Here is a 25,153-nt window from a genome sequence, read left to right as displayed (position 1 = left end):
TGGGGGGGGGGTAATCTTAAAGCAACAATGCACATTTTGTTACATACATTTTGTTCTTTTTTCAGATGCCTTTATATAAATATTTTTATTAAACATGTTGTATTTGTTTATACAACAAATGATGATAAACACAAATGCTACAATGCAGACAAACTCTTTGCATATATGTATGTAAATTTAGTAGTACATACCAACAATTCTTTGTACAAATAGCCTACTACATGCAATTCATCATTGCCATCCTTTTCCCATGCGACAAGGGAACAACAGACAAACTCTGGAGGTAATCAAAACACAAAAAACAAAGACCCCTCTGCTCTATGTTTAAACATACATTAGAAGAAACTGGTTCAACATCCATTCTTAGGAATAAATACCCTTACGAACAAACTATATTAACAGAAAACAGATGTGTTACATTTATGCTGTGTCATTTACAAAACTAAATTAGGCCTTAGCTTCAACCAGTCAACTGGTTTGCAGGGCAACCAACAGTCCACCACATAGCGCTCAGGGTTGAAAAAAAATAAAAAAAACATGTAGGTATGGTATGTGTAACTGCAGGACATCAGCCACACAGATTTACAATTCAAAATTTCTTTGTGTCTATTTTGTCTTAGAAGAAAAATAACTTTATTTTTCAATTTAAACAATAATCACATCCTAATGCATTTCATTTGTTTATTTAATAATAAATAAACATAAACAGATATTTAAATATATCTGAAAGAGAAATTAACAAATTCCCCATTTACTAAACTGCGATAGTGGTTATTAGCGCAGGGAGCTGCGCTGAATGCTCTGCGCTGCTCTTGACGTTCTGTGCGGCTCCCTGCACCAATAACCATTATTGCAGTTTAGTAAAATGGGGGGGGGGGGGTTAATTGTTTTACCTTTATACTTCACTTGCTGTAATGTACCCCAAGAACATATGAACTGTTATTTGGTATTATTCATATAAAATCTTACAAGCTTAAAGAGCTGATTCTTATTCAATTGTAGATCAATCAAATATTGAAAAGTTTAGAGAAAATCAATGATAATTTCAAGTGCAGTTTGTAAGAGAATTTATGAAGTAAACATTATTGGATCAATATCAGAGGCGCTAGTGGTTGTAATTTTTTTAATGCTGGCGATTATTTTTAAAAAATGTGAGATCAATATTCACATAAAATACAGTCCTATCTTTACGCAGTTCTTTATAGACGGTTAAGTGCCAAATACTGGACTTAACCAGCTATGTTTTAGTTGGCTTCCTATATCTGAAAATTCTCCCAGCCTTATTGAACTTCCGGGTTTAATACCAGTGGCGGTCAGCAAAATGCAGATTGCCGCTGGCTGAATATCAGGCCCTGTATTTTTTTTTCTGTGTTGTTAATAGTGTCTATTCTTCTGAAAGAGTATATCCTCTTTCAAATGATGTACAGTGTTCACCCTCTTTCAGAAATGTGTACTCTTTCCAAAATAGGACACATTTTTTCCTGATAGTGTGTGTGTGTGAATAGTGCACACTAATGGAAAACAGTTCATTCTTTCAAAACAGGGTATACTCTTGGAAAAGGGTTCACTCTATTTCAAAGAGTGTGAACTACCAAGAATATTGCTCCTGTAACAAAAAAAAGAAAAAAAATTTAAAAAAAGTTGCTGTAAATGACACATTAAATAATAGGAAAAAAAAATTGGGGGCTGCATATTTAGTTTTCACATATTCATATAGCCACCCGGGTGCCGGTGCTAAATATTGGTGGTACCTGGATAACTTCCAGAGATCACCAAATACCCGTATGCTCAACACCGTTATCTGGGTACAGCCTACTTCTGAATATTCTAGTATAATAAAATTATCAGTAGCTAGTGTTTTAAAAATGCTGACTGCCATAGGTTAAACAGTATCCCCTCCATATATTCAACACCACTGTCTGGATAAGTGTTGTGCTGAATATACATATAAGGCGGTCAATGTTGTTGGCTATCCCATAGATTCTGTAAGGGTCATCTAAAATTGGGCATGGATACCAGATCAGTGCCCAAAATAATTTGTTAACAGGCGCCAATGATTTAATTATTTGAGCTAGTAAGCACTTAATCAGCATTAATTATGATTTGGACGCAGATCTTTCTGCACCCTATTCTGTAACAATGGGTATCTAAATTAGATCATGTACAACTCAGAAGGGATATACCAAGGAAGGGGCATGGGCAGTTCAGGAGCATTCACAAAAGTTGTGGGGGTCAATATCCAATTTGCACACCAGAATATATACCACTTTTCTGCTAGCACAAATGCTCGCGCCCAAAATTTGAGTGACTAATTTGGTACTCAGGGCCAGATTCTGAACAGGGCGCTTAGTGATGCTTAACTTTGGAATCTGTGTGCAACTTTTTAAAAATTGACTTTAATTGATGTGGTAATTGACCATGCCAGTTTTCAGCTAATACAAAAAAAAATTAAATCATCAATTAAGAGTTGCAAGTGGAACTCTTAAGATGCCTAGTGATGCCTAAGTCGAGGCGTACTTCAATAACTAACAACACCTATCTGAAATAGCATTGCTAGCTGTCTGAGTTAGGCACTGGTACATTAGGCCAAGCAAAACCTGGTCTAATATGCCAGCACCTACCTCTAGGATGCCTAGCAACACTTATGTATGCTTTGGTGTCGCTAGGCAGGATTCTATAAAGAATGTCGATTGACAATTCTGCCAAGCAGTGCCTACAATGTAAGCCGCTTAGGTGCCATTTATAGAATCTAGCCCTCAGTGCTATTCTATAAAGACTGCTCATCCTGCAGTGCTCCTTATAGAATAGCAATGAGTGCTGAATTTTATTGGTGCCATTTATAAAATCTGACCCTATACATATAGTGCCAATATTGGGCTGTTACATGTACAGCTACATAGATTAATTTATGATAGCTTTTGTATTGACCTAAATTAAACCACTCAGCTATACAGATAGTAGATGAATATCACCATTCCACATGTAACTGGGCAATCTATCGTTGCTCTGCCCTAAATCCACCCTGCTCTATTTGTATAATGAAAAAAAGAAGAGAAGCAGACCGTATGTGTAAAAACCAGTCTTTATTTGCCACCTTTAACTCCCAGATCTAAATAAAGGAGTTAAAAGTGGCAAATAAAGACTGGGATTTTTATATGGTCTGTTTTTCTTCCATTCTCCATATTGAATTTTGTGAACAGCTTGCCTTGTTATTTTCTCAACTATTCATATAATAGCATGGCTTTTAAAGAGATATTTGGTGGCACTATCCAGATAGCGCATCAGAAAATCCAAGGATAGGGAACATATATATTTAGTTGCAGTCACTAAGAAGGCAATTCTATAACTGGGCAACCTCCAATTAGGTACCCCAAAGATGTGCAGCAGGAACCCATTCTGTAACAGAACCTAGGCAACTATTGTAGATAAAGTTATTGGATGGTAACGTAACTTGGTAATGGTGTGCCTAGCATTTAGGAATCCACAGTTATACCAGCCATAGAGCTCATAAGTGCAAGAGAATAAATGCAGCAGGGACACACATAACTTACAGTAACTTACCTGCCCATGTCCCATCCATGCTCCACCTCTGTGTAAGCCTCTCTTGCATGTACATGCTATGTAAGGTATACAGGTGTTTGCAGAATAGCACTTAACTGTCCTTTAGCACAAAAGCAGGTGTGTGCATACATAACATGCGTAAGTGGTAGTTATGTGTAAAGATTTACATGCACAAGGGGAACATACAATATAGGTGTCTAGATTTTATAGAATTGTCCTTCACATGTATAAGTCCCCTTGAATTTTAACCTGTACATTTTAAAGTGCAAAATATATAAATGGACAAAATATGGTCCCCATATATATTTTTCAGAGCCGAGGTGCAGCTTAGTTTGTTTTTCTGAAAAGCAAATACTGACATAAATGTTATTTTAACATTAACAGAATATTTTATTTTCAGTTGTTTACTTTGAAAAGGTCACCTCATTGTTATTCTTTTTTAAACCATTATATCCATTCAAGAATGTGTTGAGCATTATATCACATGAATGACTAAACATCCAATCACAGTAGCATATTGGATTTTCCACAATTTTGCGGATAATACAGTGCGAACTGAAAAAAACACCCAAATGTTTTTTTGTTGTATTTTCCCCAGAACTTGGCCAATTCATATGAAATATAGTGCAACTTGTCCTGAATGAAGTTGATGTAAAATTTTGTAACCAACACTACCTTGTGAAAATGAATTGTTCTTATGAGATATGTGCAGAAGCACACGATAGTTTATATACAGTCTTTGTATCAAAATGGTTTTCACTGCAGAAGACTGAATTCTGATAAAGAACTCGGTACTGTTAAAAGATTACAGCAGTCGATGATTGTTGAAAGAGTTCCCACAGAAGGGCCTTGATGTGCTGCTACACAAGATCCGAGCAATGGGCACTGTGGATTAAAAGCCTGGCAGTGGATGACCACTCGATTTGCACACGAGCACATTGACATTGTACACAATCTTATACTGAACCAGGAGGATGTACCACAAACACATCAAACAACTTGCCAAATAGCTAGAGAAGCAGGAATAAGCCAGACAACTGTGGTTAGGATAATTCAGGATGATCTGAAATTAAAGTGTATTAAAAAGTGTCATGCCCAACACAACAAAGACACATGCCTGAAATGGTGCAAGCAGCTTTTGACCAAGTACCCGGAGCACAGTGTAAGCTTTATCTAGTTTACAGATATGAAAAGATATTGTGTAGTAGGTCCACCAATTAACACACAGAATGATAGCCTGTATGTGCCTTCAAAAACACTGAAGCGTGAGGTTAATGCCAAACACCTGCTACGGACCTGCCTGACCTTCTGCCAATCAGTCATGCTCTCGGTCACAATCTCAAAACTCAGATTCACAGATCTGTTCTTTATGGATCCTGGGGTTAAAATCAATGGTGCATACTACTGGGATGTCCTCTTGTTGCCAGCGATTTGTTGCATATCGGGAGACTACTTTATCTTCCAACAGTACAATGCCCCAGTACATTGGTCCAGACCTCAGGCCTGCAAATTCACCAGATCTAAACCCAGTTGACTACTGGATCTGGAGGCTGGTACAGGAATGCAGCGATATCTGATGTCAAAGATCTTAAACAGCGTCTCATCTCTTTCTGGGCTGAGCTGAAGCAGAGCGTCATTGACAAGTCCATATATCAATGGTGGTCAAAGCTGAGGATGTACCTTCGTGCAAAGGGAGCACACTTCGAACATCTGCTTAATAGAAACATTACTTTTTGACTTTACATTTTTCTGCAAGATACATCATAAAACTTTCTGATGTGTTTTTAATCAGTTCACAATTCATTTTCACAAGGTAGTGTTGTGGTGCGGTGGAAAATATTTACAACATTTTATATAAACTTCATTCAAGAAACAACACACTAAATTTTATAAGAATCAGCTGAGTTCTGTGGAAGATATGACAAAAAAACATTCTGGTAAGGGTTTTTTTTTTTTTTTTTGTTCACAGTGTAGTTGTATCTAACACAAAGAAAGTGTCCCCAACACATATTTTAGTGTTCAGATCTTGAAAAGCTCAGTTTTAAGTTATTTGAAAATAGGACTGAACATTTCATGCCAAACTATAACTTTTTAATGTCTACTTTTCAAAAGTTTGATTTTTGCACACCAAAACTCTTAACCTAATTATGATCTTCCAGTTGTATGGCAATAGCAAATAGCAACATAATAGAAACTGCCATGCTTTGTAGATAAAGAATGGAGCATATATAAAATAATGAAGGTCTTGAAGCCAATATTCAAAAGCACTTATGAAGTCAATGGTGCTGCTGGTCACGTAAGTTCTTAAAAAAAACTGCTGTTGAATCTTTATATAATTCTGGTCATTTTATTAGCAAAATAGCCAAAATTATGATTTAGACAGGAGGATTTGGGGGTGGGCCAAAGGCAGGTGAAATTCACTTGTTGGATTTTTAATTTATCTGTTGAAGTAGAAGTATTAACTGGCCATTTAAAGTTATACGTGGATTTTCAAAGTTGACAGTTATATGGATAATGCTACTGAAAAAATATATAACTTTAAATGTAAAAATAATACTATACTGTATGAGGGATAATTTATAAAATAATGCTTATGTAAGGTGCTTACTTTACGGCTGTTTTATGAAGGCAACATAGGTGCCTATGTGCCTTTATAAAATAGGCTTCCAGAACCAGCTTCAATAGAACAGAAATGCCCATATACTAAAATATACATGCTTCAAAAAAGCATAAATATGTGCATGTATTCTACAGGTGTATCCAATAATTTTATAAAATGCACAAGTTTACCTCTGCTCCATCTAAACTAAGCCCCTGGGAATGTCTATCTGCAAATTGCATAAAAACAGACACACTCTTTCCATGTGCTTATTTGTTATGCACATATGCAGCTGTGTAATTTTAGAAAAGCTTCTTTCTGTGTGTAAAAGTTAGGTGATGGCATCCTTACATGCAATTCATTTAAAAAAAAAAAAAAAAAAAACAGGAATGAGATTACTTTTTCAATTAATTTGGGTTGCAAAATTCTTGTTAATCTTAATTATTTTGATCCAAACAGTGAGGATTAATAGATGACTTAAGTCAGGCCTACAAGGCCTACAGAGTTCTCTGGACCCACTTTCTCAAAAATAAGTTGATCTTGCTTGCTGGTAAAAGCAAATGTTACCAGTAAGCTTTTGATATTCATAAAACACACACACAAAAGTGTTGGTAGGGGAATGTCAAACACTGTTGTCAAAAAAACTTCCCATTATTCATGTTTGATATAAGTCCTCCAACACCGAATCCCACCTTTGAAGCACTAACTTGTCTCAACATTTGCTTAGTGCTGTAAGTAACAGACAGTAATCCTGTTCCTTATAGATGTTTTTTATAATAATAACTTTTTAAAGGCTTCCTGATTCCCTGATTGCTTTCAGAACTCAGTCACCTGCAACATTTAAGTTTTCAAGAAATATAATTCTTTTAAAAGGTCACAGACAGTACAGCAAGCAGCCTTGTAAAAAAGGAGAGATTCATAGTAGCATATGTTTACAGCATATAACTAGAAATTACTTGATATTTTTGTGTGCTAGAAAAAAACTTAAATGGATTTTGCTTGAACTGGATTGAAAAAGGGATTTATGAAGGGATTATAGACAATTGTTTGCAGGCAAGGTATTATGTATACCTGTGAAGTATATTATTTCACATAAAGTGTCACAGAAAAGATTAAAAAGGCATTCCATATCTGGTAGGGCATTCCATGGTTTGAATTTAACTGGTTGTCCAGGCGTCTTCTTACAGGAGGAGCTACACGTTGAAACGTATCCGTTTACAAATGTTTTTGTTGTTTTTTTTTTGCTTGTTTTGAGCTGATCCATAGGCACAGAAGTATTAAAATCTGGCAAGGATAAATTACTCAAATGTGCTGGAAACTCAGTAAGTCATAACACCCATGAGGTTCTGGCTATGTTGTCTTACTCTTGTTAACTGGTTTGCCCCCATTCATTATTGCAGATGCACTTGTGCTTTTACTTGGAGTCACTCCAGCCTTTGGTACAGTTTCTCCAACATCATGCAAAGATGGTTCTCGATACATGGCAACTAATAAGTCAAAGAAGAAAAAGAAACTTAGTAAGTTTAACTTATGATGAAATCAAGAATTACATAACATATTTTTTCCTACAGATATTGAAAATAATGCTGTATATGATAGACAATCCCTGATATACAAATAAACATAATTATCTCAATTCAAATATCCCTGCCTGGTTCAATAAATTTAAAGAACATTCAGAAGATAAATGTGCACATTTCTTTTTATAAAAATTGCAATTGTTGAAAGAAATGGGACCTCAATTATTTTATTATTTTTAGCATATGAAAACAGAACTTGAAACCCTTCAGGCTTCTCAATGTCATTACATAACATAGGCATTCACATATCCCTTCCTCTACTTTATGCCAAATAAGTCATACTAAAACATGCAAACTCTAATACTTGCATGTGACAATACCCATCTACATCGTTATTAATTATCAAACATCAACTTTCAAAACTCCATAACATTCTTCAAAAGAGGACCATTCGGGTGTTTATCTGCCATCATCTACCATGTTACTATCAACAGTAATTATCTTTGCAACACTTTAAACACTCACTAGGCAAAATTACAGTGTTTTATGGTAACTAAGTAAATGTAGCTAATTACTGTACTTAAGTTAAAGTTTTGATACTTTTACACAGTAGTGAACCAAAGGGGGGGGGGGGTCCATAAGAGGGTGCTTGAAGCAAGGGCTGATGTCATGAACCGATTCCAGGAACTTCTTCTGGCAGTGACAGCATTTAGAATTCACTGCTGTGCCAGCATTGGGCTTTCCTTTCTGCCTGGTCCAGGCTCAATGCCAGCAAGAGCAGAGGGTTCTGAATGCTGTGCTGCTGACTGGGGGTGAGAGAGAGGGAGGGGGAGAGAAATGCTGTACCCAATTGTGAAGAGGGAGGCAGAAGGAAGACTAGGGAATGGAGAGGAGAGGAAAGAGAGATGCCAGATCATAGGGAAGGAAGGAGGGACAAGAAGGAAGGAAAGGAGATGCCAGACCAAGGAAGGGGAGGAAAAGATGCCAGAGTATGGAGGGGAGGAAAGGGAAGAAGAGAGAGATTCCAGACCAGGAAGGAAGAAAGGAGGGAGGGGAAGGAAAGAGAAGATATACTAGAGCATGGAAAGAGAGGGAGAGATGGAAGGGAAGGAGAGGAGAAATGCCAGGGCAAAGGGGGAGGGAAGAGAAGGAGACTGAGATGTCAGACCATTGGGAAGGAAGGGAGGGAGGGAAGAAAAGGAAGGAAAGGAGGGAAGGGAAGGAGCAGAGGGGAAAGGAGGGAAGGGAAGCAGATGCCAGACCATGGGGTGAGTTGGGGTGAGAAGGAAAGAAGAAGAAGAGAAAGATGGGGAGCATGGGGGAGGGAGTTGCAAAAGAAAGAGAAAAATGGAAAGGACTGAGAAAGAGGGTAGACACTGGATGGAATGGAGAATGAGGAGAAGATGAGGAAAGCAGAACCAGTGATGACAAAAGGTAGAAAAAATATTATTTTTTGTTACTTTAGAATAAGGTATTGTAGCTATAGTGATAAACAGAAATAGAAAATGGAAATAAGGTAATTTTTTATTGGACTAATTTTAATACATTTTTACTAACTTTTGAAGGCCAAAATCCCTTTCCTCAGGCAGTGTGAAGAAGCATAGAATAGTGTTATACTCCATGCCTCAACTCAAGCCAGCGACTTCGGGCCGTGTGGGAGCCCTGCTCCGCCCCCCCCCGAAACCCCCTGCGACTTCACTACTACTCTTTCAGGCAGCTCCACTGCCACTGGGAGCTGTCTCAACTCAAGCCAGCGACTTCGGGCCGCGTGGGAGCCCTGCTCCGCCCCCCAAAACCCCCTGTGACTTCATTACTACTCTTTCAGGCAGCTCCACTGCCACTGGGAGCAGCCTCAACTCAAGCCAGCGACTTCGGGCCGCGTGGGAGCCCTGCTCCGCCCCCCGAAACCCTCTGCGACTTCACTACTACTCTTTCAGGCAGCTCCACTGCCACCGGGAGCTGCCTCAACTCAAGCCAGTGACTTCGGGCCGCATGGAAGCCCTGCTCCGCCCATGAAACCCCCTGCGACTTCACTACTACTCTCTCAGGCAGCTCCACTGCCACCGGGAGCTGCCTCAACTCAAGCCAGCGACTTCGGGCCACGTGGGAGCCCTGCTCTGCCCCCCGAAACCCCCTGTGACTTCACTACTACTCTTTCAGGCAGCTCCACTGCCACCGGGAGCTGCCTCAACTCAAGCCAGTGACTTCGGGCCGCGTGGGAGCCCTGCTCCGCCCCCGAAACCCCCTGAGACTTCACTACTACTCTCTCAGGCAGCTCCACTGCCACCGGGAGCTGCCTCAACTCAAGCCAGCGACTTTGGGCTACGTAGGAGCCCTGCTCCGCATCCCGAAACCCCCTGCGACTTTACTACTACTCTTTCAGGCAGCTCCACTGCCACCGGGAGCTGCCTCAACTCAAGCCAGTGACTTTGGGCCGCGTGGGAGCCCTGCTCCGCCCCCCGAAACCCCCTGCGACTTCACTACTACTCTCTCAGGCAGCTCCACTGCCACCGGGAGCTGCCTCAACTCAAGCCAGCGACTTCGGGCCGTGTGGGAGCCCTGCTCCGCCCCCCGAAACCCCCTGCGACTTCACTACTACTCTCTCAGGCAGCTCCACTGCCACCGGGAGCTGCCTCAACTCAAGCCAGCGACTTCGGGCCATGTGGGAGCCCTGCTCCGCCCCCCGAAACCCCCTGCGACTTCACTACTACTCTTTCAGGCAGCTCCACTGCCACTGGGAGCTGCCTCAACTCAAGTCAGCGACTTTGGGCCTCGTGGGAGCCCTGCTCCGCCCCCCGAAACCCCCTGCGACTTCACTACTACTCTTTCAGGCAGCTCCACTGCCACCGGGCGCTGCCTCAACTCAAGCCAGTGACTTCGGGCCGCGTGGGAGCCCTGCTCTGCCCCCCGAAACCCCCTGCCCCTTTCTTCATGGCAGCTCCATTACCACCAGGAGCTGCCCCAGCGCAAGCCAGCTCTCCCGCTAAAGGATAGAAACCCCGGGCCGAGTGGGAGACCAGCTCTGCATCCCAAAACCAAAATGCCAACAGCAGGGCCTACCTCCCACACAACAGGAAGAGCCATCCCCCTCACCGGCACTCTGAACCAATCCAATCACTCATCCCCAGACACCAAAATTGAAGCTATCCCCGAAAACACACACTAAAACCACCCTACTGATTATCCTTCTCATCACCAGTTGGAAAGTAGTAGCAAACAACTTACCCACCATACCCACAAGCTCCACTGCAACCAATATCCAGCAGCTCAACAGGAGATCCCTCACAACAAGATACCTGAACCACCATACCAGCACCTATCACCCTAACCTGGAGAAGAAGATCCACACATCCCAAAACCAAACCTCAACCTAAAACACTCATCTACCCTAAAACTGTTCACAATCATCAAACAGACATCGCCTCTCCAACTTGTCCCTACCTAAACATCAGAGCCTTAGGACCCAAAACAGAAAATATAAAAAATTGGATAAAAACCGAAAACCTAGACTGCCTCTTCCTCACAGAAACCTGGTTAACCTCAAACACAGACCCTAGAATAACAGAGGTATGCCCTCAGGGGTACAAAATAACAACTACCTGCAGAGAGAAAAAAAGAGGAGGAGGACTAGCAATAATAATTAAGGACTCCCTAACCCTAAACATACTAGAAAAAACATCCACTCAGCAAATGGACTTCCTCGCCTGCCATCTCACAAGCACTACACTAAAAATCTCACTAAACTGCATGCTCTGTTATATAACACCAGGTAACTGGACCACAGTGAGACCTGAATTTGAAAACTTCATTTACCAAAACTCTTTAACAGCAGACTATAATCTTATCCTAGGAGACCTAAACCTTCACCTTGAAGACCCAACTTCCACACCAGCAAAAAACTGCCTATCTTTTCTCAATGCCTTATCTTTCCAAATCCTAAACCCACAAACCACACATGAAAAGGGTCATCAAATGGACATTGCAGCATTCATGACCAACCAACCATCCACCCCAGCAATTCAAACTCCAAACGGAACCTGGTCCCCATCCCTCTGGTCAGACCACTACACCTACAACTTCAACATCAACTGGATCAAGACCAAAACCACACCTCAATCCAAAAAAATAACATACACCTCACGCAAACATATCGAGCCAACCATTTTCTAGACAAAAGTAGATGAAACAATCCAAGTCTGTGACCCAAATGACTTCATCTCTCACTGGAAGAATCTGTCCACCAACACTCTTGATGAACTAGCCCCACTACAGACTAAAACCAGAACTAGCAGGAGATCAGACCAATGGTTTGACAATGAATTGCTCCAATTCAAAAGACAGTGTAGAAGATTAGAAAGAAAATGGAGAAAAACAAACCTAGATCAAACAAAAATAGCTTGGAAAAAAATCAACAAACAATACAACTTCTACTAAAGGACAAAAGAAAAACACACTACACAAATCTTATAGGCACAGAAACCCAAGACTCCACAAAACTATTCCAAATCTTAAAAGATCTAACAGACACTAAACCCTACACAACCACTAACAATACCCCACCCCCCTCAGCTACCCTCCTAGCAGATCACTTCAAGAACAAAATCACTAATGCCAGAGCCACCCTCAATAGTACCCCATCCCACCTAAATGTAATCACAACTCCCCCCACAGAAAAAGATTCAACTGCGGCAGACAGAACATGGGCTCAATTCCCCAATATACAATGGTCTGAATTCAATAAACTCTACAAGAAATACAGCCACGCCTCCTGTGACCTCAACCACTGCCCTTCATATCTCCTCACTACTTCCAATGAAAAATTCCGTACTCTACTTCTACAATGGACTCAAACCACACTCACGGACGGCATCTTCCCTACTTGCCTCAGCGAAATCATCATCACCCCAATCCAAAAAGACCCAAAAGGACCATTAGACCAACCATCCAATTTCAGACCTATAGCCTCATGTTATACCTCAGCATATTACTGACATGTTCAGCATATTACTTACTGACATGTTCAGAATATTACTGATATGTCTCCTCAAGTCTGCTTATCTGACTCCGTATCATGAGTGTTACCTTGATCTCAAAGGGGCAGTAAAGTTTGCTCATTTGAGAACCTGACTTCCTTTGCAGGCAAGCTGCTCAAATAACATCAGTAAAGACTACATCAAAAGGAAGGGGACAGTGACAAGTATCTGCTAACTTGACCTTTTTGACCTAGGAGTTGCCCAAACAGCATCAAAGGGACAGTGAACATCCTAACCTCCTTGATCTTCAAAGGGACAGTGAAACCAGTCTCATGGAAATACAATCTCTGGAAACACCTCATTCATAACCTCAAAAGGACAGTAACGCCAGATGGGACCTGAATGTTGACAAAACCACATCAAAGGGAGAGTGAAACCAGATGGAAAGCTGGTTTTCTGCAAACACCTTCTTCTGACATCCTGACCTGGGTGTTGTCAAAACACAGAACAAAAGAGCAGGACTAATCATAACAGCAGGACCAGCTGTTTATGCTTTTACTATGAACTCCGCAGTGTGCATCCTATATAAGACCGGGATTCTGACCCTGACATCAGAATCCAAGACGTCTCCAGGAACAGAATCCAAAAGAGGTCTCAAAGGGGCAGTCTCCCGTGTCCTACTCGCCTATCCATTGAGGGATTCCGAATGGTGAAGGGAGGGTTTACGTGAGATACGGTGATGCTATTTTATTCTTATATATATATATAAGTATAATAAAGTGTTATTGTTTATGTTTGATATTGTCTGTGTGCTTTTCTGAGTGTCACTGATCATCCCACTTGTCAGAAATTAGTGGCGGAACAAATTGGTACCAGAAGTGGGGTTGATCACATGTCGTCAGGAAAGCTAACTAGGCAACAAGGGAGCAGGCTCCCAATCCCTCCATTCCGAATGGGAATGAAAGTATGGGAAAATTAATGGCCACTGAGTGGTCTGTAGAAGCAGGATTGTGTGAATCCTGTACTTTTGGAAGTGGGGATCCACAAGAATTATGTGCCTCCTTACAAAAGGTGAAAATCTCAAAAGGAGAAGAGCAAGAAGTAATTTCTAGACAAGGAAGGATGATTTTGTCAGACTGGAGGAATTTGCATGAAGCTAAACAGGAATTACAATTGAAATTAGAAGAGCTGGAAAAGAAAAGGAATAAACAACAGCATGCCATTACAATGCTACAATGTCAGAATAAGTTGTTAATGGATAAGGTAGAAACCTATCAAAATGTAATAGAACAGTCAGCTATGCAATATGCATGATATAAATACAAGAAACGGAGGTGGAAAGTGAGTTACAGAAAAGTTAAAATCTTAATTTATCATCTGCCGAATGATTGGAATCCAAACAAACGGGATGGGAATATTTGGGATTCAAATTCTAATAACAGTGAGGAGGATATATGTGTTAAAGGAGAACAGGCAGAAAGTTTAGAAGCAGAGCCTGTGAGGAGACAAAGATTACAGGGAAATCTGCAAACGGGAGAAAATCTAACTAGAGATAATGTTAGGGAGGATGTTACTCCACATGAAATCATGGATATGATGGCACGCTTTACACAGCAGCCTGGGGAACCACTAATACAGTGGGTAATTCGGGTGCAGGAGATGGGCGCAGCAGGGATTATGTTAGATGCCACAGATGCCCCTAAATTTGTTCAAATTAGTCAAGAAGTAGCAGTGCAACATGCGTTGCGGGAGGATCCTTATCCTGCAAAAATTGCCCAATGGTCTTTATTAGAGATAATTAGTAGGGGTGTTACGAGGCGATATCCACTTGAATCTGATTGGCCCTCAAATGATAAGATTTGGTATACATTAAAAGATGCTCAAATGAGAATTAAGGAGGAGTCTATGAAGGCAGCCTTAGTAATAGGTCACGCTGACACATATATGTCATTACCTTTTACTGAGTCCATGAGAAATAAAATTATTAAGTATGCTGCACCGGCATACAAACAGGTAATGATAACTTTGTTGATCAATCAAATAGACAGGACTATTTTGGAAGCCTTAGAAGCGGTCCGACAGTTAGGAGATCGGGGGGACTGGGGACCTCAAAATACTTTTGATAAAAAGAGAACAGGACAATCCAATTCAAACAGGGCTAAGCGGGTGTCTCGGAGGAATATGTTTTTGGCATTAATAAAAGATGGTGTAAAGAGGGAAGAAATAGATGGAAAAGATACAAGCACATTATGGGGAATGTACAAAAGTAGAGGACTGGGAAAGAAATCTATGCCTCAAGCACAAGTGAACAAAGGAGAGAGGGATGATATTTGGGTGCCAACGGCTCCCCCTGAGGAAACTGCTTCCATTCTTTATCCTGATTTAAAAGGGTGGAAGTGTTGGGAGGATCAATAATGTGAATGCCGAGCCTCAGTGTGTGCCTGGACCAAATTAGAACAGCGTCCGCAGGTAGAGATAAATATTTAGTAGAAACCTGGGGAGCAACAGGTACAAGCTGTAGTGGACGCTGGGGTGTAGGAATATAAATATCAGGATTGGGGGGAAAATTATACAAGCAGGAAGAAAAAATTTTACAAATTTTAAAATTGGACAATTACCAATTTGGGAATATACTGTATTAATCTATGGGATTCCTTGCCAGATATCCAAAAAGGGTTAACATGACAGCTTTCCGATGGAATCTATAGTTTTGGTAAATTGCCAGACATTCCTATGAGATCAGTAGTGGTGGGGAAACCAATAGTAGTACCGATCTCCACAAAAATTGTAAACATGAACCAATGCATTTTTACTATTCCTATAGTGGAGCAATGTCCAGAACAATTTGCATTCACTTGGCAAGGGAGGCAATATACATATACCAGACTACCAAAAAAATACTTACATAGTCCCACTTTCTATCACAAGATTAAAGCAGAAAGTGGGCAAAAGGATGCCGAGAGGTGATAGAGAAAGCTAAACTTCCCTTCTCCCCAAAGTAAAAAACAGACTTGGGCCTTTTTGGATTTTGGAGGCAACATATTTCACATCTGGGGTAACATATGGGGTAGGTTGGACAATAAAAAAGTAGAAATAGGACAATAAAAAAGTAGACCTTTATAATGAATAAAGTTTTGTTAGATAGTATAAGGAAGTTGCACTCCAAGTGATTTTGCAAAAATGTCTTTTACCTCAAACACTAACATTGTGAACCACTGTACCTGCACGTAAACCTCTCTTATATGTTTTATAGATTAAAGCGTCCCTGGTTGAATTTTTATGATTGTGTAACAGAGCTTTGAAATGGAAGAAGATAGAAAGAAAACCAGCTTTCTATAGAGCAATTAACTTAAGTTTCTATCTCTCTTTCTTTTAGAAGCTTAGCATCCAGACAGGGTCATGAGAACCAATTTCACTGTGCCATATTTAAAATACTTCCAGCACTGTGACCTGATAGTGGGAATCCAATGGATACCACATTTGTTTGTGACTCTTTTGATTAATAGTGTGCTTATTTACAGATTAAATTCAACCCTGAATCATTACCGATGGAAGAAAGCATGCCGGAGCTCTGTGTTTGTCTGTTTCTGTTATGTGTTGTCTGTTTTAGCTTAAGGGGTACCCCAACATTGCACATTGGCCATTTCCAGAGTTTATTCCACCCCTTCTATTAGTCCAAATGGTACCATATCCCTTTCCAAAAAAGATTCCCCCACATACCAGAAAGTATCTTATGAAAACCATGCTCACAATGATTTTATGCTATGGCTCACAGGTAATCGAGGCCAGCAGCATGCCAGATTTTAGGAATAAAGGGGACGCCCATGTGGGATCCCTTTGTAGGTCAGGGCAAAGGGTCTATAGAGTGGGCAGACTTGATGGGCCTTGGCCCTTTTCTGCCATCATCTTTCTATGTTTCTATACAGCCCAATGATAATTTAGTTAGGGGTTATATTATAAAAGGATATCTGAAGAGAAATAATTAGAAAGCTTTATACCTGGTAAAATGGTGTTCATTGGTATTTGATAGTTGCTAAATAAAATAAAAAATAGTCTATCTTTATTTAACTTACCAGGTATAAACAGTGCAGTGCACATCTCTGACATAAGTTATTTTGGTATCACATTCTGTACGTGTGTATGGTCTCTCTTAAATGACATAATAATTATATCCAGAACATAAAAAGGTGTATTTTCTGAATGTCCTACAGAATACCTTTAAGTGCATTAGTGTTGTTTCTCTTATCTCACACAAATACTACCTTACACACAAGTATTGTGTCAAATGTTATCACATTCTGTACGTGTGTATGGTCTCTCTTAAATGACATAATAATTATGTCCAGAACATAAAAAGGTGTATTTTCTGAATGTCCTACAGAAGACCTTTAAGTGCATTAGTATTGTTTCTCTCATCTCACACAAATACTACTTTACACACAAGTATTGTGTCACATGTTCTCACCTTCTGTACATAAAGTGGTTTTTCTCCTTTTTCTCTTATCTTCTCTTTTACCACTAGGGGTGTTTATTGTAACTAAAGCATTGAAGCTAAACAGTCATGAGGAAATATTTTCCTTGAAAAATCACGTACTGGGAAATGTTATTCCATATAGACTTTCATCCTTTTGTGATAAAATTGGTCAGCTCTGCTCTCTCATTCTGATGATTTGGCTAACATGCTGGGTTAAGAGAAAATTTCACCAGATCGAGAAGATGATGACACGCAACCAGACATACAGTGCCATGAAGCTATTATGTGGCACCGACTTGGGAATAGAAGTGAGCCTATATCCTGCCACTTCACATTAGGGCTGGTCTCTGGGGGCGGTGCTCGTGAATCTTACATGAGTGAAGGCATGTGAGTGGCATAGCAAGCCTATTGAAACTGGAGCATAGCCAGACCCTAACCAAAGCTGCTAAGAAAAACAGGATACCAGATAACTGCAGTGATCGATGGTGACTATGAAGCTACCCTAAATGTATGTAAGCCATGAGTAAGAGCACAAATATAATATTAATAAGATTATTAATTTCCATGATTCCCTATACGTGATACTTTCAAGTAAAATGCCTAATTAGCAAGAAATATTAGGGAATACAAGAATACCAGGTTTAGAACATAAGGAAATAATTTACCTTTACTTAAATGTAGAATCTGAAATACTGGCTGGCAAACAAGCATAATTTGGCTCCAGAGTAGCAGATGTATTTAGATGGGAAGGTGAATGGGTGCCAAATACTGTACATAATTATGAACTAACGCTACGATATGATCAGTTAATGTTACATGTCGTTAATGATATCACAAAGAATTAACTTTATCGCATTGATTTAAAAACCACATCACATTCTGTACCCTTAGATAGAAAATGGTGTAAATTTTGAAATGAAACAATGTGTCCTTAGTACTGTTGAACTTGTGATTCCTGCTAGTCAAGCTCCCTTTTCAGTATGTTTACAGAATGTTAGTGTGTTGCAGTGAGCAAATAATGTAACTTATCATTTTTATGATTAATTTTTCTTTTGCCGAGGTACTTACTCCAATTGTTTTATTGCTAAAACCTAGCAATTCTAAATAAAGCAAAACAGCAATGTAACCTTACTTTGCTACGGCATAAAATAGATACTGAATTTTGAAATAATAACTTGCATTCTGTGGCAGATCATATTGAAGCTACCACTGCACTCCATGGGTGGGAGGCTATTACTAGAGGCAGTGATATCTTTATGTTAACATTTCTTAATTGTCAGACACTCTCTCCCTTAATTCGGAGGACTTCTTAATTTGGAGGAGCAGACTTGAGTATCCAGGGGTGGAATGTTATACCTCAGCATATTACTGACATGTTCAGCATATTACTTATTGACATGTTCAGAATATTACTGATATGTCTCCTCAAGTCTGCTTATCTGACCTCCGTATCATGAGCGTTACCTTGATCTCAAAGGGGCAGTAAAGTTTGCTCATTTGAGAACCTGACTTCCTTTGCAGGCAAGCTGCTCAAATAACGTTATACCTCAGCATATTACTGACATGTTCAGCATATTACTTATTGACATGTTCAGAATATTACTGATATGTCTCCTCAAGTCTGCTTATCTGACCTCCGTATCATGAGCGTTACCTTGATCTCAAAGGGGCAGTAAAGTTTGCTCATTTGAGAACCTGACTTCCTTTGCAGGCAAGCTGCTCAAATAACATCAGTAAAGACTACATCAAAAGGAAGGGGACAGTGACAAGTATCTGCTAACTTGACCTTTTTGACCTAGGAGTTGCCCAAACAGCATCAAAGGGACAGTGAACATCCTAACCTCCTTGATCTTCAAAGGGACAGTGAAACCAGTCTCATGGGAATACAATCTCTGCAAACACCTCATTCATAACCTCAAAAGGACATTAACGCCAGATGGGACCTGAATGTTGACAAAACCACATCAAAGGGAGAGTGAAACCAGATGGAAAGCCGGTTTTCTGCAAACACCTCCTTCTGACATCCTGACCTGGTGTTGTCAAAACACAGAACAAAAGAGCAGGACTAATCGTAACAGCAGGACCAGCTGTTTATGCTTTTACTATGAACTCCGCAGTGTGCATCCTATATAAGACCGGGATTCTGACCCTGACATCAGAATCCAAGACGTCTCCAGGAACAGAATCCAAAAGAGGTCTCAAAGGGGCAGTCTCCCGTGTCCTACTCGCCTATCCATTGAGGGATTCCGAATGGTGAAGGGAGGGTTTACGTGAGATACGGTGATGCTATTTTATTCTTATATATATATAAGTATAATAAAGTGTTATTGTTTATGTTTGATATTGTCTGTGTGCTTTTCTGAGTGTCACTGATCATCCCACTTGTCAGAAATTAGTGGCGGAACACCTCAATACCGCTATACGTCAAACTCACAGAAGGCCTAGTAGCCAAACTCCTCTCCAATTATCTGGATGACCATAACCTACTCCACCCCTTGCAATCTGGATTCAGAACCAACTTCAGCACAGAGACATTACTAGGCTCCCTTATGGACACAAACAGACAACACCTCAGCACAGGGAAAAAAATGCTTCTCATACAACTGGACCTGTCTGCAGCATTCGACCTAGTTGACCATAACATCCTTCTGCAAATTCTGGATGCAATAGGTATCTCAGACAAAGTATACTCTTGGTTTGAAGGCTTCCTAAAATCCAGAACCTATAGAGTAAAATCAAACAAAGAAAAATCAGAACCTTGGTCAAACCCCTGCGGAGTACCACAGGGATCCCCTCTATCCCCTACCCTCTTTAACCTATACACTGCCTTCCTCGGAACACATCTGGACAATCTAGGCATAACTTCCTATAGTTATGTGGATGACATTACCATTCTCATACCATACGATCAGCCAAAGGCCACAAATATACTACATAGAACACTAGAAACAGTTACGACCTGGATGAAAGATCACAAAATTAAACTCAACCCAGACAAAACCAAATGCATCCTCCTCGAAAATGACAAAGTCCAAACCATAACCAACTTAGAATTAAACTCAATCAACTACCCCATCCAAACCACCATAAAACTACTAGGAATGACTATAGACAGATGCTGTACCATGCAACCGCAAATAAATAAGACAATACAGAAATCTTTCGCAATCATGAGAAACCTGAAACTAGTCCGGAAATTCTTTGAAAGAACACAATTCCAATTTATAGTACAATCCCTAATCCTAGGTATGCTGGACTACTGCAACATCCTCTTCCTTCCATGCCCTGCTACTAAGACCAAACAACTACAAACAATCCAAAATACAGCTTTGAGACTCATCTACTCATTAAGAAAACATGACCATATCACAGAAGCTTACATCAAATCACATTGGCTACCAATCCAAGAAAGAATTCAATTTAAATTCTACTGCATGTTATTTAAAACACTAAACGGAGACAGCCCATCCTATCTGAACGATCGCCTCATCCAAGCAACCACAACCAGACACAGAAAAACGCATTCCCCATTCATACCTCCCCCGATCAAAGAAGTAAAACGATCTAAACTACACGACGGCTTCCTAGCCACTCAAGCCGCAAGGCTAGACAACCAGATCTCCAACCTTCTGATGACCACCCCAGACAACAAGTCATTCAAAAAAGAAATAAAAACAATACTTTTCAAGAAATTCCTGAAACAACCCTAACTCCACGTACTCATAACAACGCAAACACTGACAAAGGAACTACTCTCTACTACCCTAGTTATGATAATTTTGCTTCCATTATAACCCCCTTTCATAAATCTCCTGTAAACCACCTCTAATCTTAACAATCCAAGAATTGTCAAAAGACCTATTCTTTACTACTCTAGTAAATCAATTATTCTCCCTTTGTAACCCCCGTTTATAAATCTTTTGTAAGCCGCCTTGAACCTCACGGTAATGGCGGAATAGAAATCCCAAATGTAATGTAATGTAATGTAATATTATGTGGGTATTTGTTCAGTTAATGTTTGTTTAAATGTGTAGTAGTTATGGATGCTCTATGGACTCAACTACCCATAGAGCTTTGCTTCTAGTAGTCTGGGCTGCTTCCACAGAGCATGGGCCCGTCTCCTTCTTCAGTCTGAGGAGAGCAGTGGCCATATTTGCTAAGCACATGCTAGAGTAAGAGCCTGAGAGTGGTGTTCTCCCACCAGGTTTTTCACCCTTTAAATCTGACAATCAAATACAGCTTAGATTACTTCTAAGTCTGGAGAACAGTGCCATCTCCACAGTGTGGACACTCCTAGCATAGATGTGATATGTTAGTGGAGTGAGAAGGAATGCACAGGCTTGAACTATCATCTGACTGTAAGTTGTTTGTATTGTTATTAAAGAACTGTTCAATTGATTCAGAGTCTGACTGGTGACATCAAAGATTAAGGAATTAGGGGTTGGCTGAACAGAAAACTTATAGTGGCCAGTAACTTAGAGAAGTCCTTGTTTCAGTACAAAAACCTGAGGACTATGCAGAGAGCTGTATCTTTATAGTAGAAGTTAGATAGCAACAAAAAAGTTAGATAACAACAAACAGCATTTGTTACTTTTACTGAAATAATAATCTTGCCAATTTTTACTACTTTTACCTAGTTACATTTGATGCTTGTAGTTAAAAGCAAAATGTAAAACTGGAAGGGGGAAGGAAGTAAATGACAATTCCTTAGTAAACCAAATGAAACAGCAAAACTAGGAACAGAATTTTTGCTATTGCAAACAGTGGATCATTTCATCTAGCCTATAAGAACAGTGGAGTTGCCTGTATTTGAACTGTTCAGATGAGTCGGGTACTTTAAAACAAAGTGATGCATGTGGGAAAGAAGAACCTGTACTATAGCTACGTGATGCTGGGTTCTGTGTTAGGAGTCACTGCCCCGGAAAAGGTTTTAAGTGTCATTGTTGAGGATACGTTGAAACCCTCAACTCAACTCAATGTTTATGTTTATTGAGAGCTTCTATACTACTACTAATGACTGGGGAAAGTCAATTCAGAGCATTTTACATGAGCTTCTGTATAGGTATTACAATATATGAGCTTCTGTAGAGGTGTTACAGTATAGAGTTTTTAGTACCGGCATATATATGCCTTAATCATCCTACTCAAATGCACAAATTATATCATAAACAACACCCGCGCATCTATCATCCTACTTATGCACACTTTAATATCAAATCAACCTACTGTATGTATCAGTGTTGCCGGTTGGCATACAAAACCTTTGCAATGCACCTTCTATAGTACTGCAGTCAGTTGGGCAGGCTTCCCACCAAATTGGGCTAGTTTTCAAGCCCCTTGGTGGGAAATAAAGAGCTTTGCCAGGTGGTGGGTTTTTGGATTAATTTTTGTTGGAACTGGGTGGGTTTGCTACTTGTATCATCAGTTCTCTTCTCCACACTGCAGTGCTGGCAAACTTCCTGATTTTCTTTCATTGGTTCTTCTTCAGCATAATAGGCCTATCACAAATGACCTCAAGACTCTGAAGTCATTTGTGATTGATCCATTGTGCCCAAACTGAACCAATGAAAATTAAGTAAATAGTGAGTGAGCTAATGGTGACGAGACTGGAACAGAATGTACTGGAGCACAGCGGAGGGTAGGAGGAGGTGAAAGGAATCGGCCAAGCAATGGAAGGAGTGATTTGGGAGAATCGCAGGGAAAGGAATGGAAAAGTGAGAAGGGGGAGGAGGTTGCATGGAGGATCAAGGAGAATATTTCCAAGGCAGGGATCACAAACAGGTTGGTAGTTGTAATCTAAGAATGTGATGTTGGTGCTTGTCTGCTTCTGCAATGGCAGCATGTTCAGTCTCTCTTCATACGAGAGACCCTTAAGCCCCGAGATCATCCTGGTGGCCGTCCGCTGAACCGATTCAATTCTGCGCACATCTTTACTGTAATGTGGCCTCCAGAATTGCACACAGTACTCCAGATGAGGTCTCACCATGGCCCTGTACAACGGCATTATGACTTCAGGCTTTCAGCTGACGAAACTTCTATTGATACAACCCAATATCTGCCTTGCCTTAGATGAAGCCTTCTCCACTTGATTGGCAGTTTTCATGTCTGCACTAATGATTACTCCTAAATCTCGTTCTGCTGAAGTCCTAGTTAAAGTTTCTCCGTTCAAGAAGTACGTCCTGCATGGATTTCCGCTTCCGAGGTGCATGACCTTACATTTCTTAGCATTGAAGCCTAGCTGCCAGGTTGAGGACCAACTTTCCAATGTAAGCAGGTCCTGCGCCATATAATTCTGTAAACTGCATTCACTTACTATATTACATAGTTTGGCGTCATTGGCGAATAGTGTTATTTTACCTTGAAGCCCTTGAGTCAGATCCCCTATGAATATGTTGAAAAGGAGTGGACCCAGGACCGAGCCCTGCGGCACTCCACTGGTCATCGCCGATGTTTTAGAGAGGGTACCATTAACCACCACCCTCTGAAGTCTGCCACTCAACCAATCATTGACCCATGCAGTTAGTGTCTCTCCTAACCCCATCGATTCCATCTTGCTTAGCAGCCTGCGGTGTGGGACACTGTCAAAAGCTTTACTGAAGTCCAGGTACATTTAAGGTCCAACTCCATAAGTCTCCAGCTTTTATCAACAGGATTCTAATTCCCTACGCTTCCACTAGAACTCTTCAATCTAATAACCAACATTTGCAAATTGTTCCATCACTTAAAACCATTAATACACGAAGACAATACATTTTTTCTGTCGTGGCCCCCCAATTGTGGAATTCTTTGCCAATCTACTTAAGGGAGGAAAGAAATGTTGGTAGATTTAAGAGTCAGTTAAAATGTTTTCTTTTTAAAGATTCATTTGACTGTTAGACATCGTAAAAACACCAAAACCAAAGCAAAATCCATCCTGTTTTTAAAAAAAACAAAACAAAAATCCCTCCTCTTGTAATTTTCCATGATTGTCTCATCTGCCTCCAATTATTGTATTTCTATTCTATGTACCCTACTAGTCCCATCTGTTTTGAAAGTCATGTATTTGTTATATGAACTTTTTGTTCCCCTGTGTACTGTTATAAAATATTTTTAGAATTGTACATCACCCTGAATATATGATAGGGCGATTAAACAAATTTTAAATAAACTTAAAACTTGAAACCTTTTAACTGTTCCCTCTTTACATACTATTGTCTACAACTCCACTCATAAATCTATCTTTTTTTTATTGTTCCAACTTTATGGATTGCCCTGCCTATTCACCTCAGACAGCAAGATTCTTTTCCAAAATTTAAATCAGAACTAAAAACATTTTTATTTAAAAACGTTAACAGTTATTAGGGACTCAGCAGAACCTTGACTTGCAGTATTTGCTTTCTTTTTTTTTTTATCCCCTCCTACTATATTCTTCCCTTTCCACCTCTTTCCTTTACATAGATTGTATTTCTTCCCCTCGTCCCTATTTGTTTCTGTAAAAAGTCTTACCATGTATATAATATGTTTATTTGTATTGTCAATTATTTCATTTTTTTAAACATTTTATTGAACACTGCCTAGCTTTTTTTTTAGATAAGCAGTTTATCAAAACCTAATAAACTTGAAACTTGAATTAGCATCAATAATTGCTTGTTAAAATACCAATTATTTGTGTTATCTTGTTATTCAATTAAATTGTGTGCACAATTTGGGTACGTGACCAAAATTTCATGCACAATTGTTAATATTTTTCATTGAATTAGGGGATATAGGTCCACATTTAAATAAAGTCAAAAATTTGCCATATCAAACGGCCTCTTTTGCACTGCACTAATGGCCCCGAAGCCCATAGAGATGTAAAGGGCTTCGGAGCTGTTGCCGCGCGGCAGCAGCTAGCACGGCTTTGTAAAAGAGGCCAAAAAGTGTTTTAATGGTTATGATATTAGAATATTGGGTAGTATTTTACTTGTGCACAACTTGAATGGCATGAGTGATAAAAATTCTAAATAAAATAAAGAAATTAGCAATAATCAATTGACACATGAAATGA

At 39.9% G+C, this 25,153-nt stretch overlaps 1 protein-coding gene across 2 annotated transcripts in view; it reads right to left on the bottom strand.

Moving 5' to 3' along the window:
* Positions 1-6,580: 6,580 nt before the first annotated feature.
* FGF14 (fibroblast growth factor 14) overlaps positions 6,581-25,153 on the bottom strand; it is a 449,431-nt gene continuing 430,858 nt past the window's right edge. For both annotated transcript variants that reach the window (XM_033949590.1, XM_033949591.1), the window contains one exon: positions 6,581-7,647. In XM_033949590.1, coding sequence (XP_033805481.1) covers positions 7,511-7,647 — 137 coding nt within the window. In that variant the 3' untranslated portion in view covers positions 6,581-7,510. The remainder of the gene's footprint in view (positions 7,648-25,153) is intronic.

This window comes from Geotrypetes seraphini, chromosome 6, assembly GCF_902459505.1.
Source record: "Geotrypetes seraphini chromosome 6, aGeoSer1.1, whole genome shotgun sequence".
NCBI classification, from domain to species: Eukaryota; Metazoa; Chordata; class Amphibia; order Gymnophiona; family Dermophiidae; genus Geotrypetes; species Geotrypetes seraphini.
This window is presented reverse-complemented; position numbering and strand designations above follow the sequence as displayed.